The 18943-nt window shown below is 30.9% G+C and overlaps 1 protein-coding gene across 2 annotated transcripts in view; it reads right to left on the reverse strand.

Moving 5' to 3' along the window:
* Positions 1-18943, reverse strand: part of LOC115891547 — a 71482-nt gene extending 52539 nt beyond the window's left edge. For both annotated transcript variants that reach the window (XM_030912037.1, XM_030912036.1), the window contains exons 1-2: positions 18778-18943; positions 3610-3717 (exon numbers count right to left, since the gene is read on the reverse strand). In XM_030912037.1, coding sequence (XP_030767897.1) covers positions 3610-3717; positions 18778-18862 — 193 coding nt within the window. In that variant the 5' untranslated portion in view covers positions 18863-18943. The remainder of the gene's footprint in view (positions 1-3609; positions 3718-18777) is intronic.

Consider the following 18943-nt stretch of genomic DNA (forward strand, 5'->3'; position numbering starts at 1 on the left):
GAATATCTTAAACAACTGGTATACACAAATAGACGGGTTTAAACAACGAATATACGAAAAAATTATTATATAATTATTCTAAAAGTGCTAGGAAGTATAATTTGGGAAAATTCTAAAAATGAAAACAAAGAAGTAAATATTTTGATATTTTCAGAAGGTCTAAATTGTACAATAAGTTATTATTCCAGCTAAAAAACCTTCTTTAACATTTCAGATGAGTTCAACTACGGTAGCGCGGAAAGTTTTACGCACCGGTTTTGCTAGTGGGGTCATAATTGGGGCTATTTCGGCTATAACGAAATTTTTTAAAGACACATAATTATAATTTTAGAAAATTTTCATAAAACGTTTAACCACTAGTTGATTAAAAAAGTATACAATTAATATTGCAAATTATATTTTATATGTAGGTATATGTCTATTTAATTTTTTAACTATGTAACGAGCTTTTTGTTTACTCAATTTGTTTCATCGAACTACTTGAATCCATTTTTGCTTTTGACGAAATCGGTGCGAGAAACTATGAAGCTATAAAATGTTGTTTCGGGAGAGTTGAATATCCATAAAGTTAAGCTATTGAATGTTATTGCACCCAACGACGTCCTAATTACTCTCTCCTTTACGCGTTAACATTTTTTCGACAATTTTATTAACATTTTAAATGTCACAACACACAACACGATGCCTAGCTCGGATTCTTTTTCATTTATTTTTTACTACCCGAAACAGCGACACATCACACAAACCTCGTACCTGAATGTTTTATCGTCTCAATAACTGCACTAGCAAAAAAATAAAATACTTAAATATTATAGTCTAATAGTCTAGCAACGTTTTCGAGAAAGTATTTTAAGACGTCTGGCTCTTTGATATATCTTTTACTGTGCTCTCTGGAATAGCATGCGGCCCGTCTGGCTGCCGATACCCGTTGCATTCACTACTGCGCATCGGAAGAAGATTCTATATATATATATATATTTTTTTAATTTAGTCCTATAAATTCTAGTATTGAATATAAATCGAACATGTCTCAATAGTGCAGTGCGTAGAGTTTCCGACTACGAACCCAGGATTCAGAGTTCGAATCCGGGTCAGGTCAAAGACTTTTTATTTTATTTTCCTTTATATTCTGATAGTAAAGTATTAAATAATTCTGGTGATTCAAAAAAAAACGAATATTTAATACTTTACAATCAGAATATAAACGAAAATAAAATAAAAAAGGTTTTGTCCTGACCCGGATTCGAACTCTGACTCCTCGCTTGAGAGGCGGAAGCTCTATGAACTGAGCTATGGAGACTCGGTCGGTTTATATTCAATACTGGAATTTAAACGACTAATAAAAATATAGGATCTTCTTTTAATGCGCAGTAGGAAACGCAACGTTTACCGGCATGCTGTTCTAGAGAGCATAGTAAAAAAAGTCTTAAAATACTTGTTTCTCCGACGTTGCTAACTCTCGTACTATTATGACAAAGGCACGATTTCAATATTATTTTAATGCGATCAACATGAATTGTAACCGAGACTGAAACCGTGAAATACATAGCAAAAATTTCTGATTTATGCCGTATACAGCGCTGCGCTCGGAATTTTTAATAAATGAAAGTACCATTTTCTATCCTGCTTTATTTTTAGTATAAATCTTAAATGTCCAATGTTATAACTCGTTTGATTATATATATAGCTTCCTAATAATGAATTTAATACCTAACAAATTTTACGCGCTGAATCAACAAGTTGTATAATAGGATAACCACAAAGAAACTCTACATAAAAGAACTATAAGAACAGGATAAATAAATATGAATGAAATATGTTGAATATGCTCCATTTTGCTTAATATGCTCTGCTTTATGATTTATTATATGACAGGGACATGGTCTTTTCATAAATTGCTTTATAAATTCCTGTGAATGGGGAGTTGGGGACAGAAAGCTTTAGGGTAGCTATTGTTAAGCATAGAATTTAGATCAAACTTTTTACGGCCTTTTTATTTATTTAGAATTCGGCCATACTTCCGTCATAAATATTTAACAGAAATTCTTGGCCTAGTTCCCCAATAAGGTAAATGCCAAAATGCAGAGTTTGTGAAATATATATGTTTATGCTTGGAAATTCTAAATGAAAGGAATTTAGATCCAGCTTTTATCAAAAATTACAAAATACATTTTTTATTTTCATTTAATTTGTTTTTATATGCCACTATAATAAAAAATATTTGAGCTTAAGAAAATTACATTTATAGATTCAAATGTCTAGCAGGTTACACAAGATTAATGTATGTATATTAGGGTGTCCGTTATTTCCCAAGTTGATTTTTTTGCTGCCATCCTCTGAAATTTTAGTCCTTCTGCATTTAATTTTTTTACATTTATATCCAAAGTAAATAACACCCCCCCCCCTTCAGCTTCGACAAAGACAAGTACACTTTATACAGTGTATTGAAAAATTTAAGTAATTTTAAAATACGGAAATAAACGTATAGAGGGTGTTTCAAAAAATCTCTCGTGAGGAGATTCCTCACGTAAAAATAAGATTTATTTTTCATATCAACATAGGTCCGATTCATACTTTCTTTCATAGCTACAAGGTGTTAAAGTTTTAATAATCTTTCGATTTATTATAATTTTCTTCCAAGTACTTTTAGTGATTCGAATGAGATTTTGAGGGTGAAAGTTATTATAAGTGCTACATATTTTAATGCTAAAAAAGTGTCGATAAATTCATCAGGGACGTGCATATGGGCTCTCACTGGAATATTAAAAAAAAAACATGTGCGCCATTATTAATCAAAATAAATAAAAATAAAATTAATAAATTATAATATATTTTACCTAATTTATAATTAAATATTATTACTGTTAGTTACTATTACTATTGGTCCATCGTACAGCAATTTCAAATAAAGAAATAATGGTATTTAAGATAATTACAAAATACCTAATTTTGAAAAGTTTTAACATCGTGTAACTCTAAAACTATGGATTTTCATACCCATGTTTATAGGAACTTTTTTTCATATTGTTTGATAAGGAATCAATGAATACTAATTTAAAACTTTTCCAAGTTAATGATATTTTATTTTTGATTTGGATCAAGGCAAATTAATAAAATTGCGTTTATCTCACAAAGGAGGCCGAAGTCGACAAAATATCAAGAGGCAGCTTTTAATCGGCATTAAACTGCTTACACTATTTCGCTAACAAAAGAAAATAGTCAGTGGCATACATTTTTTTTAAAATAATATTCCAGTGATAACCCATATGCACGTCACTGGTGAATATGTCAAAAGTGTTGTGACTATGTCAACACTTTTTTAGCTTTAAAATATGTCGCACTTATAGTAACTTTTACCCTCAAAATTTCATCCGAAACGCTAAAAGTTCTTGGAAGAAAATTATAATAAATCGAAAAAATATTAAGACATTAACACCCTGTAGCTATGAAACAAAGCAGAATCGGACCTATGTTGAAAAATCAATCTTATTTTTACGTGAGAAATCGCCCCACGAGAGATGGCACATGTTTTTTGAAACAACCTGTATATACTCTATAGAAAAACAGGAAACCAAGAAAGAAGAAAAAATAAATCATATCAGTATTTACCAGAGTTGGGAGGCGTCGTGGGTGTCGTCTGTTGACTTTGGTCAGTCTTTTCCTTCTCCTCATTTTCTCTTAATTGCCCGTCCATGTCGCTGTCGGACTGAGATCCATCTGGAAAGGAAAACAAACAGTTTGAAAAAGCTGCGGCGTCGTGCGATTTATTGGGCGGGTCGGGACGTAGCCCCGCTGCGCTGTCAAATAGCTTGTCGTTAAATTAATGTTTTTTCGGGACTGTTTCTTTAGGAGAGTCTCGTGAAAGGACGCGATATGAAAACAAAATTAGGATTTCATTTGTTCGGAAAATTGGTTGTGTAAAAAGTTTAATCTGATGTTTCTTTTTATTGGCGTTAGTAAAACCCTATGATCGATCGAAAAAAGGCTATAAAGATGGCTGGGCAATGATAATCGATGATTTTTTTCTGTCAAATTTTGACTAGTAATCAAAAACATTTTTATGCCCACTTGCACCGTTTGTATAAACTTTGTTTAAAGGCTAAACAGTGATTAACTATAATAAAATATGTAGTAGCAAAAAATCATTTTTTTAAAATTTCAAAGTAAAATAACTCGGTTATTTTGGTCTTATTTGGAAAACGTTAAAGAGAAAATACAGTATGTCCCCGGATTGTCTTTACAAGAAGAAAAACTTTTTTATTATTGACATTTCGAGAAAAATGCATTCTTCATAAAAAAATTCGCTTGTTCTAAAATGGTTAATACCGTTTATACTTTTCTAAATTTCCATACCGTTTTAGAAAAAATTCCTAAAAATTAAAAGGCGTTTCTATGGTAATATGATTTCGATTTCATTCTATCATAGATGGTTATAATTAATTTTGATTAACGTCATATTTTTTGATGTTGTAAAGTACCAAATTTTCCGATAACTATTACCACCCTTTCCGCAGCATTGAACTAAACAAATTTTGGGCTTCTTTAACATTTTAAAATAGCAAATATATTACGGTAATTAAAATTCTGTTAATAATAATCCATCAAATAATGAAATCGAAATTATATTACCATAGAAACGCGTTTTAATTTATGGGAGAAAAAATTCAACAATATTTTCTTTCTAAAACGGTACGGAAATTTGAAAAATTATAAATGGGATTAACGAAGCAATTTTTTTTATGAATGAATTTTTCTCAAAATGTCAATAATAAAAAAGTTTTTCCTCTTGTAAAGACAATCCGGAGACATACTGTATGTTTCTTTTATCGAGATCTACCAGCCCTGAAAATATTTGCACTTATTTAAGACACACCTTGAATTTCTCTACAACCATTAAATAAAATATCAATATAAGTACCTTATACCGTATGATCGAATAAAAACGGCGTCAGCGATTGCTATGAAATGAAGATCGCTGTCATTTTATATGTAAATTTATATGGGAAATGTTATCGATTGTCATTTCCAATCCAACTGGACGCCGTTTTTTTTCGATCATACTGTACTTCTCAAATTAGTTTAGACATTTGTTTTGTTAATTTGAAAGATAGAAAATCACAGAGACAATGATGATTTGGATTGGTGAGATGAATTGTTAATCAAGGAGCCTGGGAAAAATAGATTTGATCGTCTAATGTTTTTCGTGTCGTCTCCTGGCCGCGCCGGTTAAAAGATGCCCAAATTCTATTTTTTAATCGTATCACAATTTTTTTCAAATGGAAAGAGGATGGCTCATTAGCATATTTGGAAAAGGATTTTTTTATAAATAATTTGCTACCACACGCTTGGTATTTCGAGTCAAATTTTCGTTACATTTATGGCATGACACTCTAAATTAAAATTTAAAATGCTATTTTTTCAACTGAAAATGTTAAAAGTTCACATATGCTATGCCATTCTATTCAGAATGTCATTTTCTATCAAATGAAATAAAAAACAAGGGCGTCATTTAAAAATCAAAAGTTGTAGTCATTTCCGGTGAAACAGGAAGTGACCCAAAACAATTGAAAACTTCAATCAATTCTAATTTATGTCATATAATAACATACCAAATCTCGTTTTATTATCTAAAAAAATACAAGATTTATAGGGGTAAGCTACTTTTGAGTCACACCCAGTAGAATACATTGAATGTACCAGTATAGTTTCTCTTTTTGTAATAAAATAAATTAATTCCGATAAAATCTTCAGATCATTTATAAAAACGACGAATAAAAATAAACGCCAATCTCTTTTCACACTACAAACTTCCAATAAAAGCTGAACTCGTAAAGTTTCTCAATACCCAAACTTGAGTTTTTCCCATTTCCCGTTTATCAATAAAACTTTATTTTATTACACAACACAAAAATCAAATCCATAATAAAGGCAGATAAATATTTATGAATGAACATACAACTAAAGCAAATTGCCAATTGTTATTCTTTTGAAAGATCCATTTGAAAGAACCGACTGCCCCGTTAGTGTCTATTCTCTGCAGTTATGATTTCAGCATGCAATTAATTTATGTATACTGCGACTAGGAGAAAAACTAGATTTGTGCCAGAATGGTTCTAACAAGACTTAACTTATCCCATTCCCGGTACTGTTATTGCATTCTTCGAATATATCTTTTTAAATGAACCTTCTTTACGCGCGCTGGAAGTAAAAATTCAAGGCCGTGACACACACGATCGCGACCAAATTTGGTGGGTAGGCTATGTGAGCGACGTTGCACACGGTGCCACCCTGCAAAGTTGGATAGGATGTTTCGTTTACATCTTTATCAGAGTGGAATTAAGAATTTGATATTGAAGAAAAATGTGGGTAGATATCGGCATAATTGTGGACGAGTTACAGGATGGACGCCCTCGGTGTTTCAAACGGATGCTTCTAAATGGAGGAACCTATCAGGATTTTTCTTAATTATGGGTCGATTGAACCAAACTCGGTACGTGGATAGAGGTACCCGAATGGAGTACGGCCATCCCTATATGGTTCCTTCCATTTAATATAAAAGGGGAAAACTAAATTATAACCGAACCTAATTTTTTTGAAATGAAACTTATTTACGCACGCTGGGAGTAAAAATTCAAGGCCGTGACACACGAGCTAGCGAAACGAAAACTGGTGGTAAGGACGCGGGCTGGGAGTAAAACACCACCTACGGCTTAGAAATACGTCGTGCGACGTGTTTTAATTCACGCGTATAAAACTATTTTTATTAATTAAATACTATAGACTATGCATAATAATTACTATACAACAAGATAGACAGACGGTCATTTTATAAGTCCTGACTAAATGAAATTTTGGCAAAAATGTTTAAATTTGTTGTATAATTTAAGATACCGAGCAGCTCTTCATTTTACTTTATAGAGCACATGATTGTAACAGATATTTTATTTACATTAAAGCTGCAAAAATTAGTTTAAACCGAATTTTATTATCGCTATATTGGTCACATTGCCCCGTGTTCAGCAATGTTGTCCTTTATTATTTGACAATTATTATCCTAGTGTCAGTCATTATTTTGTATAATATCGTATTGTTGTTGAATCTTTGCGAGTAATTCTCGTTTTTTGCCTATTTTCGTAGTCTTTTTTTTAAAAATTGCACTTTTAAGCACAAACAGTTCTTTTAAGAACTAAATTTTCGAGTTTTTGTATTGCATTTCTTGTAATTGTGTGTTGAAAATATGCCGAAAGCAAAGAGCTTGTAGCTCCCCTGTTTTTTTAACTATTTTGAACGAGAACGTGACAATTAAGGTCCTTTATTACTCTTTACTGCAGTCACAAAAGTAAGTTTGATTGATAAGCACTTTCAAAGTTAGTTTATATTAAATTTTGTGATTATTAGTTGGTGCATTAATAGCACCCTACTACTTGTTATTACCACTTATGACGTTATAAGATGTTCATCAATAAAAAAATAAACCATAATAACGCTTATAATAATCTTCATAATGGACTAGTTTTTGCCAATATGTAATAAGTAAAATAAGCTATAAAACAAATAAATCAATTAATCACTAAAATATTAGTTATTAAATTAAAAATAAAACGTAAAACTCTTTAAAAAATGATATAATAAATATGTTGTTAGTCAATTTTAAATTAAGATTCATCACGTGCATCGGAAAAAATTATAATAAATGTGTAATGATTTACTAATTAGCAAAGTTTTTTTTGCACCTCAACAAAACGTAAATAAATAAACAAGCCACGTTTCAACGAGATATCAACAAAACCGAGTCGACAAGACGAATTATTTTGTTGCCCCACGGCTACAATGGGGGACGATTTTTCCAACAAGATAAACGTCGGAAAATTCCTTACCGGAAAAACATTCGCCGAAGTTGAACGAAGTTTCCCAGATGAATATCGAGATAGCTCACAGGAGGAGCGCCAGAAATATGATTACACTTTATTTCTTTTTGGAGTTTATCTTACGTACAGAAAATAATAAAAGTTGGTAGAAAGTTTGGCATTTTGCAACGCGTCTGCACCTTCTTCTAAATCTATTCAAAAAAGAAACTGTGAGAAATGTCATTAATTATAAAATTCAAAAATGGCAGAAGTTATTGCAGTAAAACTTTTTTACATGCGATCGGAGTAAAGCAAGAAGTGACACACGAGCTAGGGAGATGAAAAGTGGTAAGGATCGCACGATCGCGCAAACGGAAAAATACATTTGATTTAAAGCTAAGAAAGTCATTATAACAAACCTGATACTGTACAGTACGTCTGTCCGTTCTGTAGCTACGGGGTATCCGTGAGAGGGGAAACGATATTCTCCTGATATTTTTCGTAAAAAATTAGACGACGCGTCCCATCAATAAAAATTCGACAAATTTGCAAGTAGCCAATAAAATGAGTGGGCGGAGCGATTTGCGGTAACGTACTCATCAAGTCGACGTATAAAATATATTGCTGTTTATTTAAATGTTTTTGTCCGCATTCCTTTCATAGACACAGATCCAGCAGACGTACTGTACATGGTGGACAATTTTGGTTGTTTCTATAGGGTATCTAAGAAACCGTGAGAAATATTCAAATTTTGATACTGCAGTCTCGGGTTCTTTTTTTGAAAAAATCACAATGGAGCAAACTATCTTGATCGTGGCTATATTCGAGAAGCCCATGCAAAGCTGAATCAGAAAATTTAAAAATATACTGGGGGCGAGATTTAGATACATACTTTAAACAGAAAGTATGTATCTAAATCAACATCATCATCATTTATCAGCTTATTCAACCATTTCAAGTTATCATTAGCCCCCTCACATATTTTTATAGATACTCTCCTCGCAGTTAGGCCCATTATTATCTATTGTTAGCTATGCAGGATTATTATTAGCAAGTGATCCTTGCTAATTTCCTAATATTATGGTCCCATCTCAGGTTCAGTCTTCCTCTAGGTGTCTTAATTCCTCTTGAGTACCATGCTGTAATTTTTGTCGTCCATCTGTTTTCCGTCCTTCTTGCCAGGTGTCCTGCCCATTGCCATTTGAAGAAATTGATTCTGTGGAAGGCATCTTTTACCTGGATCTTTTGGCGTATCCACTCTATTCTTTTACGGTCTTTGTTGGTTATTCCCAGCATATTTCGTTCCATTGAGCATTGTGCGACCTGCAGTTTCCTTATAATGTCCGTTTTAACTGTCTAGGTTTTGGTCGAATGTTTTCTTCTTTAGATAAAGTGGCATTCTACAAATTTTCTTCCACTATAGTATCTTAAACTAATTTTGCAATATTAATCATTTTATTTAGATACATAAGTATTACTAATAAACTACTATATGTAAAAATAAAAACGCTATTGGGAAAAGCATATTAAGTTTGACATTATGGAATACGTTGAAAAAAGGGAATAAAAATGCGGACCGAAATGAAAAATCGTTTGAAACAAGAGCCCATGAATTTTTTAAAGGACCTTTTTTTTGGTTTGGCAACAAAATAAATGTGCTTGCAACGAGTGGAATGTTGCGTAGCGTAGCGAACAAAATTCAACAATTTTTTCCCAAAAATAACGTGTAAAATGTTGAAAATAGGCTTTGGAATAAAAGGCCTGGTTTAGTATTCCATACCTAAAGTTTACATGGAATTAATTGAATCTTGTTATGAAGTAAAATAAAAAAACGGAGGCATGAATGGAACGCACATTTATACGATAGAAGCAAACTATGTTAAGTCCAAAATTGGCGTATTTGAGTGAGAGATATATATGTCAAGTTACTTAACTTTTCATGTTCCAGTCTTGGCTCATTCTCGTTTTACGCTATCTGTATCAATAAATGAAATAGTGCAAAACTAAAGCAAATAAGCAAAACTGTCTAAATCAGCTTAAGTCACGTAAACGCGGTTTAACTCAAATATCTTTGGTTATTTTAGTATGTTATGTCCACGGGTTTACAGTGACGAAAACTGATTTTGACAGTTTTGCTATTATGGGGTAGTCAATTTAAACTTAATAAAGATAGTAAATTGGTTCCAAATTGCAACATACATTCCTGTTTAATAATTTCCTGTTAGCTGTTTTTTTTATTATATCAGTAATATACTTATCACGTAGATTTAATTGGAAGTGTAAGTTGTAAAGTAAAAGAAAGACGAATTTAAGAATCTGGTGGTTCCAATAAAAATGACATCTTATCTCGAGATAACATTTCCAGACCTAAATTTATCTGATTTTTTTTCCTTTTAAAAGCAAGAACAAAACCAGAGTGAATAAGTTTAGTCTATTAATCCGATCGACAAAACCTAAAGAACAATTTGCAACAGCAACGCTGTCACAATTTGCATATACTCAATCTTCATAGCCCAAGCTCATTTATCAATCCGGCAAAGTTTCCAACGCCAACATATCGCCGTGCATCGACGTAGTCGTCGCTCTCATCACAACAGCCCTTTCCGAAAATTAATCCAGTAAATCGTCCATCGACAAAGCCCAACTGACCCGACAAATTCGATACCGATCGTATAGCCTAATAGCGACCATATCTGCCCCCGCAAAAAGCACCATTATCCGCCCCCGATGGCGCACTCGACCAATTTAATTCCTGAAATTATTGCTCCTGTGTCTTGGCGCTAGGACGTCGACGAATTTCTCTGGAAACGCCGGCGATTTAGTTTGTTGTTCGTATTAAGGGGAAAGATTTATCGGTTGTTTAGCGGAACCTGGTCGGTATTGATGTAGATTTAATTGGTAAGCTGTTAACTTAAAGAAAGATGAAATTAAGGATCTAATAAAAATCGAGCAAGGGACTACTAGTCATTCAAGATTTTTTCAGTGGAAGATAGATGTTCTTTTGCAAATTTGCTACATTTGTTTTTTATACGGTGTGATCAACAATGATTGAAATAGTTGGCAATACAGTTTTTAAGGGAAGCACAAAATCAGAGTGAAAACAGCATGTTACAATTTCAAATAAACCATATTCGAAAATGGCAAAAGTTGACATATGATATGTCATTTTATTCAGAGTGTCATTTTCTATCGAATATAGTAAAAATATGTCGAGGGTGCCATTCAAAAATCAAAAGTTGTAGTCATTTCCGGTGAAACAGGAAGTGACCAAAAACAACTGACTGCGTCAATCAATCCTAATTTATGTCATATACTAAGATACCAAATCTCGTTTTGTTATCTAAAAATATTAAAAAGTTATAGGGGTGGGCCACTTTTGAGACGCACTGTATTTTTTTATCATGAATGGCATTTTTTAAATTTCTACAGAACTTTAGATATGCATACATACATAGAATATATATAGATCACTTAGGAAAATGTTTAATATAACGTAAAATTTTAGGGAAACATTTTCCCTTCCGGAAACGCAGTTAACATACAAAGCTCTATTTGCCACACATGGCAAACTATGTATGTACTTAGTTTCGAAAGTGAACTATCTTGATTTCCGTCGAGCTTACATTAAACTAAACTCGTCATTAAACTTTACTTGTTCCTGGTTTACATTAAGACAACTGGGTCGGTTCCATATCTATATGTATAAAGAACGATAAAAGATTAATAAGTTTTTCAAGTAAAATTGAGGGAAACTATAAAGTCGAAACTTTGTTTTATCTAACTAAGCAATAGATTTAATTTAAATTAATTGAAGAATCTTTGTGTAAAAAAAAGTAATTATATTTTTGTCAGGTTTGATTTTAGTCAAAAACTTAAATCTATAACCAATTTTTTTTTCCAAAAAATAATCGACATCGTAGCTCCAAGATAGAGTAGGAATAATTTCAGGAATCTAATACCATACAATCGAAAAAAAAACGGCGTCAGAGACGGCTGGGGAATGACAATCGATGACAGTTTTTGCAGGGTCAGGCCCGTTCCATGATTGTTAGTACATGCGACTGGATAGGTTGTGATACTACTACTACTACTACTACTACTACCACCATTACTCGCTGACGAGTATTTTGATAGGTTGTAACCTAACCATACATAAAATAGTTCAACAAGAATGAAGTATTTTAAAATACGTCTTAAAATATTCGTTACAACACAAAAAAACAAAGCAAAAGACCTACTGTTCTCTAAAAATCTAGAATTTGGAAAAATTAAACCTAGGTATATTATAATTATAGCCTCGCGGCCGCAGTGGAGGGTCCCATGAGACCTACTCTTAGTAAATACAATATTATAATTATTGATCACATCAATAAACAATACTTAAGAAAAAAAAAATTATATTTCATATTAAGAATAATACATATTTAAGCCCTTTTGTTAAAATTGAACAATATACACATTTGTTTAATTGTATTTAAAAATATATTATTTCGAATAATTAATTACTATTTTACGTTCTATAAATTAATAACTGAAGTATATATTAATAACTGAGGTGTAGAATTAATACGAGTATGTTTTATTTCGGTATTAATTATTCTGCATATTGTGTGTCAATTTTTAACTTAAAAGTAAATATAGGATAAACAATATTTGTTTTGTTTGGCGAAATTCGTAAACAATTATTTTAGTCTATAGTATTAGTAGTTATCAAATTGGTAAAATAAAATATAAAAATTAAACATTTCTAACATTACAATTTTAAATTAATAGGTTCTTGATTTTGCATGAACAAAATTATAAGATAATTAAGGCAAATTAAAAACTTAGTATTGACACATTATTTACGAACAATATACAGGGTGTTTCAAAAAACATGTGCCATTTTCCGTGGGGAAATTCTGAGAATAACCAAGAAAGACTAAAAGAATAGAGTGGATAGACAAAAGACACAGGTAATAGATGTCATCCACAAAATCAAATCCCTCAAGTGATAATAGGCAGGACACCTGGCAAGAAGGACGGACAACAAATGGGCAACAAAAATTACAGCATGGTACCCACGAGGATTTAATAGACCTAGAAGAAGACCAAATTTGAGTTGGAACCAAGATATGAAGAAATTAGCTGGGATAACTGGGGACCTGCATAGACAATAATAGACAACAATGGGCCTAACTACAAAGAGATGATCTAAATATGTGAGGGAGGCTACACCAAAATTATATCACACATACCTTTTCTTTTTAATATCTATTTTTAAATTTAATAAAAAGAAATAGTATATAAAAAGAGAGTTTAACAACTGTAGAGTCCATACCAATTACTCAGTATTCAGATAATTTCTATAAAACTATTAAACAGAATGGACCTGTGTGATATGTTTTTTTAAAATCTGATTAAAATACAGGGTGCTTAATATACAGGGTGTGCCATTTAAAATCGTTTATATCAATTTTTATAAATTTTTTTGAAAAACGTCTTAAAGTTTGTTTAGAAGCTCTATGCTTAAAATTTTAAAGATTATTCTAGTTTAAAAAATAAAATAAATAATGTAGCATTCAAATACTTTTTACAATTACTCAATATTCAAAGCAAGACTCGTTTCTAAATATCATAAATTTTATATTGTGCAACGTCTAGACTGGCCAGACGTATGTAAATGAAGAAAAAGGCGCCGGACTTTATAAAAACACACTCTCAATCTCAATTGAAAAGAAAACTCGAAATAGCAGTGGAAAATGTTTCTACGTAGTTTATGAAATTTTTCTGTTGTCATTTTTTTGTATTTGTTTCTGTTCAAATTTCCTTTATTTATCTTTTTCCATTTACCACTTAATTCACTTAAAATTGCAACTTTTTAGAACTTCTAGAACACACTTTTAACAGAATAGAAACTACAAAAATATCTACGATAAAATAACTTAAGAAAAAATAAAATAAAATTAGAAACAAAATTTCTGATTTATGTAAAATTGAGTGTGACGAAAAAATATCAGCAGCTTCTCTATTACAAAGTTTTTAAAGAAGCAAAAAATAAATAAATATGTAAAAATAACAAAAATTAACTAAAATGGGTACAATTTAATTGTAATTAAATGGACACGTCTATTTAGTTTTAGATAAACCCTAACTGTAATTAGATAAAGTTACGTTAGTGATTAACAACTGCTAACTAATTTGACTAATTTGGTAATTTTACTAACGAAGTAGATTCAAAAGGATTTAAATTATTTTCGTTTAATTTATGGACGAGATATCTCCCTAAAAATTACGGGAAAAATTAGACGACCTTCGGGGTGCAAACATTTCTACAAATTATTAATGCTGATTTTCTCAAAAAGTTAAATGGTATGTTATGATTTTTATGTCACAAAAGATTTTATAATTATTCGTGGTATCAAATAGTGAAACAAAAAATCTATAGGTCCGTATTTAAATTTAGATTGTAATTATATATCATGCCCTAGACACTCAATGGTAATTTTATAGAACTTCATTTTTAGTTTCTTCGGCATTGCCAGATGGCGCAAAAGACATTAAAGTACAGGTTTTAATTTATATTATGAAGATGACACATGCCTTATGCTAACTAATGTCTATGGTCTGCTTTTTTGTCTAGTTGGTAAAATGTTGGTGTGATCCGTCAGTTATTTTTTAAATCATTATTTAAATAATTATTAATTCAGATATTCCCAGATATTCCTGATTTGTCGGAAAGTTCAGTGATTTGTATTTATAGTTTGTGTTTTTATTAGTTTCCAGTATCTGATACTTACAGTCGTTCATCATTTTCGTGTTAGATACTAAACTTTTTTATTAAAGTCATTTGACATTTTAGAAAATAATAATTTATAAACCAAATAAAAAAATATTAACTGCTATATAAGTAAGTACATAGTTGGTAATATAGTATTTTTAGTAACAGTTAATTAGTAGCCTATAATATTTTTACTATAATATAATTTAGTTGTTAAATCAAAAAACAGGCGCTATGTGATCTATTGTTGGTATTAAATGTATGTATTTATAATTTTAATTTTGTTGTAATTATGTTACACTTCTAATGACCTAATAAAACAGTAAAATGGCAGTAAAAAGTTTATTATTTTATATTTTACATGGAATAATTTTGCGCTTGAATAACGTTACCGTTTTAATTAGCGTTAATAAGTAACGGAACGCTAAAATTATGTTATGCCAAACTCTCCATTGCTTCTCCCGGATCACCAGGTGGCTCTAAATGACGGACCCATTTGTTTTATATCGGTGTCCAATCTATCTCTAGTAGGTACATGACATTAGTCTATGTTATATATTGAGAAACTATGGTTACGACTCGTTGAATTTGACACTCTATGTCAGTTTAATAAAAATATATTAATCTACGACAATGTCATTGTGACACATTTAATATTGTCATTTGAATGTCATTATGGCTTTCATAATAGCACTATTGCTATTATATCAAGTCTGAAATTAGCGTAAATTTTCGTTTAACATTTCAAAATCAAAACTCTATAATTCGGGAATGGTTGAATTTAGGTACATTATGTGTATTACGATTATTCCTTAGAATTAAAAAAAATATGAAATATACAATGATATACGGGGGGTTGCATTTAATAAAAGTATATTTTGATGTGCCACAACTTTATGACCGACCCTGTATACTTAAATTAACTACTTTGTTTTTAACTTTTGTGGTACCTTGTATTTACCCAATACTGATACCTATATATATCAGCGACACTGTATTATACAGTTACTTTTAAATAGAAACTTATAACTGTTAAAAATACAATAGTTATCTCTGATAGCATTCCTAGTTTTAAAGGTTATTTAATATTAACAGAAATTAATATAAATAACTAAAATATGCTCAAAGAAATTTTAAGTAAAGAAAATTTATTCCTAACTTATTTGCCAGCCTGAAAATTCAAAATCGTTTGACTAAGCTCATTGTACTCGACGGACATAAATTTATAAAGAGTAATTTCGTGGAGCTGGGGGTAAATGTTTCGCGAGAAAATTTCTAATTTTCGCCGCGTTATATCCACAACCCTCTCGTAGCAAACAGAGCAAAACGACTCTGCAAAAGGCATCGTTTAATTAAATATGTTCAGCGGTTAGATATAAAGTGAAAAATAATATTCCAAAGAAAAATTATTCGTTGTAATACTCCCTAAAATTATACGCCTTTCTCTCAATATAAATTTATTTTATACTTATATTTTAGCAATTATTTTCTTTTTTTCATATTTTAGGATAAAAATTATGCTGAAGATGGGATATACAGGGTGGTCCGAATCAGGTCTAGAAACTTCGGCAGCACATTTTGCAGATAAAATAAGTAAAAAAGTCTGTATGATTTTGGGTCCTAATGTCAGTTTCGGAGGTGTAGAAATTTCATTTTATTTTCGATTTCTTCCAAATACTTTCTAAGTAACGTCAATATTTGGATAAAAATTGCTGTCTGAGAGTTTTTTGACATAAGAAATTTGATATTGATGTCAATATGACTCTTATACTTGTAGAAGGCGCCACCTAAATATATTTTAAAACAGAGTAATAACTTTTCTGTCCGTACCTGTAAAAACTACTGAGTAAAAAATATACATTACGATGTTTTTTCTGCAAAAGGTAAAATGGTAAAATCTTTGTAAAATCTTCGTAAAAATCGTTACGAGTAATGGTTCTCAGAGATATTTGGAATCGAAATTATCAATACCTGTCATCATTGACATAATATTAAACATGCATGTTGACTGTCTAATAGTTATTAGACTGAAATCATTAATTTGAAATGTTTTTGTGCCAAAGTTTAACAGAAACTGTTTAAAAAAATGAAATTCCTAAAATGTATCATTTTCAGTCAAATAACTAACTATCTACTCAACATGTTTATTTTTTGTCAATAATGACATGTATTGGACTGTTTCCATTCTAAACATCTTGAGAATGGTTGCTCGTAGCGAGAGACACTTTTACGTAAAGAATCACGAAATGTATATTTTTTCACTCAGTAGTTTTATACAGGTTCGGACGAAAATTTAATAATTTTCAGAACAGTTAAACACATGTAAATGCATGGCGCCCCCTACAAATAAGAGTTATATTGACATCAAAATCAAATTTCTCATGTCAAAAACTCCCAGACTTGCTTCCATCCAAATATTAACGTTACCCTCAAAATTATTTGAAAAAAAATTGAAATAAAAATTTCACACCCTGTATCTCCCTGAAAACTAAGCATTTTAGGGCATACATATAAACGAGCTTTTTTACCTGCAGAATATGCCGAAGTTTCCGGAATGGACCACCCTGTATACATAGAGCGTATTCTAGTACTGGAAAAATTGTTATATGTATTAGATTTTTGTTAGTTGCGTTTTGGTTTCATCTGAGTGTATAGTCAGTAGGTCTGAGAATAGGTTGTTTTTATGTGATAAGGATGGTCCACCCAATTTTTTTTATTTTTTGGACAAAATTTTTTATTTTTTTTATTTTTTGTGTGACAATAAAAAATACATACAACCCTAAATTTCCACCCGTATTTTTTAATGGCATAATAATTCAAAAATGTTCAACCCCTGTCGATAACTGATAAATTATCACTTGGTCAGATTTTTCCTTCTAAAATAATCCTAGGAATAATATATGTGGCAAAACAACGTCTGCTGGGTTAGCCGGTTAGAAATATATATTTTTAGCAACCTTGACAGCTAATAACATTAATTGACAACGTAAAACAATACCAACAAAAAAATTGAGACTAGTCTACAGTATATTTTTGGTGTACTTTATTTACTATAAATATGATCTAATATATGATCTCCACAATATTATATATCATCATATAATAGTATATTATTCAACGAGCATATAATGGTGGCTATTATTCACGCGGATGAAGTTTATTACACGAGCCGCAGGCGATTATATGCGAATAGAATACTATACTTTATCCAGGACCAGGACTTTCAAAAAATATTATTAAGGTTGCCTACCCCTCCGACAAAGATTTTCTCAGATATTTTAATTTTTATGATTTCGCGTCAGTAAGTAAATCTTTATTATTTGAAAAATCAGGTGGCTGTGTGATATACTTGTTAATTTAACAAAAGATTGTAGAGTAAAATACTCAGGGTAATAAAAGATACATGTTTAAAAACATATTTTAATTATTACAGAATTAAAACTAGACATAAACCTATAATTATGCGACAAAAAATAGCTAGATGAAATCACTCTTCAAAATGCTGCCTTTCCTGTTAACTGCATAAAATGATTATCTTATCAAAAGGATCTTTTCATTTTAAAAGGCATTTTATGTGGAGTTCTATCTCGAAAAGCAGCCACAATAATTTTTCTCATATAGTCGACACTAGTTGGTCGAGTTTTGTAAACACTGTACACTGTCTTTAACATATCTCTATTAAAAGAACCCAGACTAGATAAAATCAGGAGCCCCATTTAAGTATTCTATTAATAACTATATTCTATATAACTAATAGAATTCTATATAACTAATAGAATCATATCAATACTCTCTGATGTAGGATAAGTTTGCATTTTCGGCAAATTTCTGAGAAATTTTTTTGTTTTAACTGACACAAAATGATAACTAGTTGTTAAAGTTGGACTAATTAGACAGCTATGTTGAAGTAACTTCAGACATATCACAGCCACCTAGATTTTATCAAATAATAAAGATCTACTCAGTTCAAATCATGTAGTGTAAATGAAAATATCTAGGAAAATATTTGTTTGAGGGGTAGGCCAAACCAAACCAAACCTTAATAGTATTATAAGTCAATTTTTAATATTAACAAAGATTTTTTACTTTCAGATTTGTTATCCTCCCAAGCTTAATCCATATAAAGTTTATAATCTCTTTATCATGCACTTAAAGTCAAAACATAGGTACCTTGACAGTTATATTCCACACCATTTTCTTCTCTTGAAATCTGTGGCTTGTACTCGATCAAAATTCGCGTTGTAAACTGAGGCATTTTTCCATTCAACGGGGTTTATTATCAACAACAGTTCACTCACACGCTCGAATTGTTTACTTTTTTTGCCGTTCACAAAAA

Source organism: Sitophilus oryzae, unplaced genomic scaffold (genome assembly GCF_002938485.1).
Source record: "Sitophilus oryzae breed Bouriz unplaced genomic scaffold, Soryzae_2.0 scaffold_1184_pilon_pilon, whole genome shotgun sequence".
Taxonomy (NCBI): Eukaryota; Metazoa; Arthropoda; class Insecta; order Coleoptera; family Curculionidae; genus Sitophilus; species Sitophilus oryzae.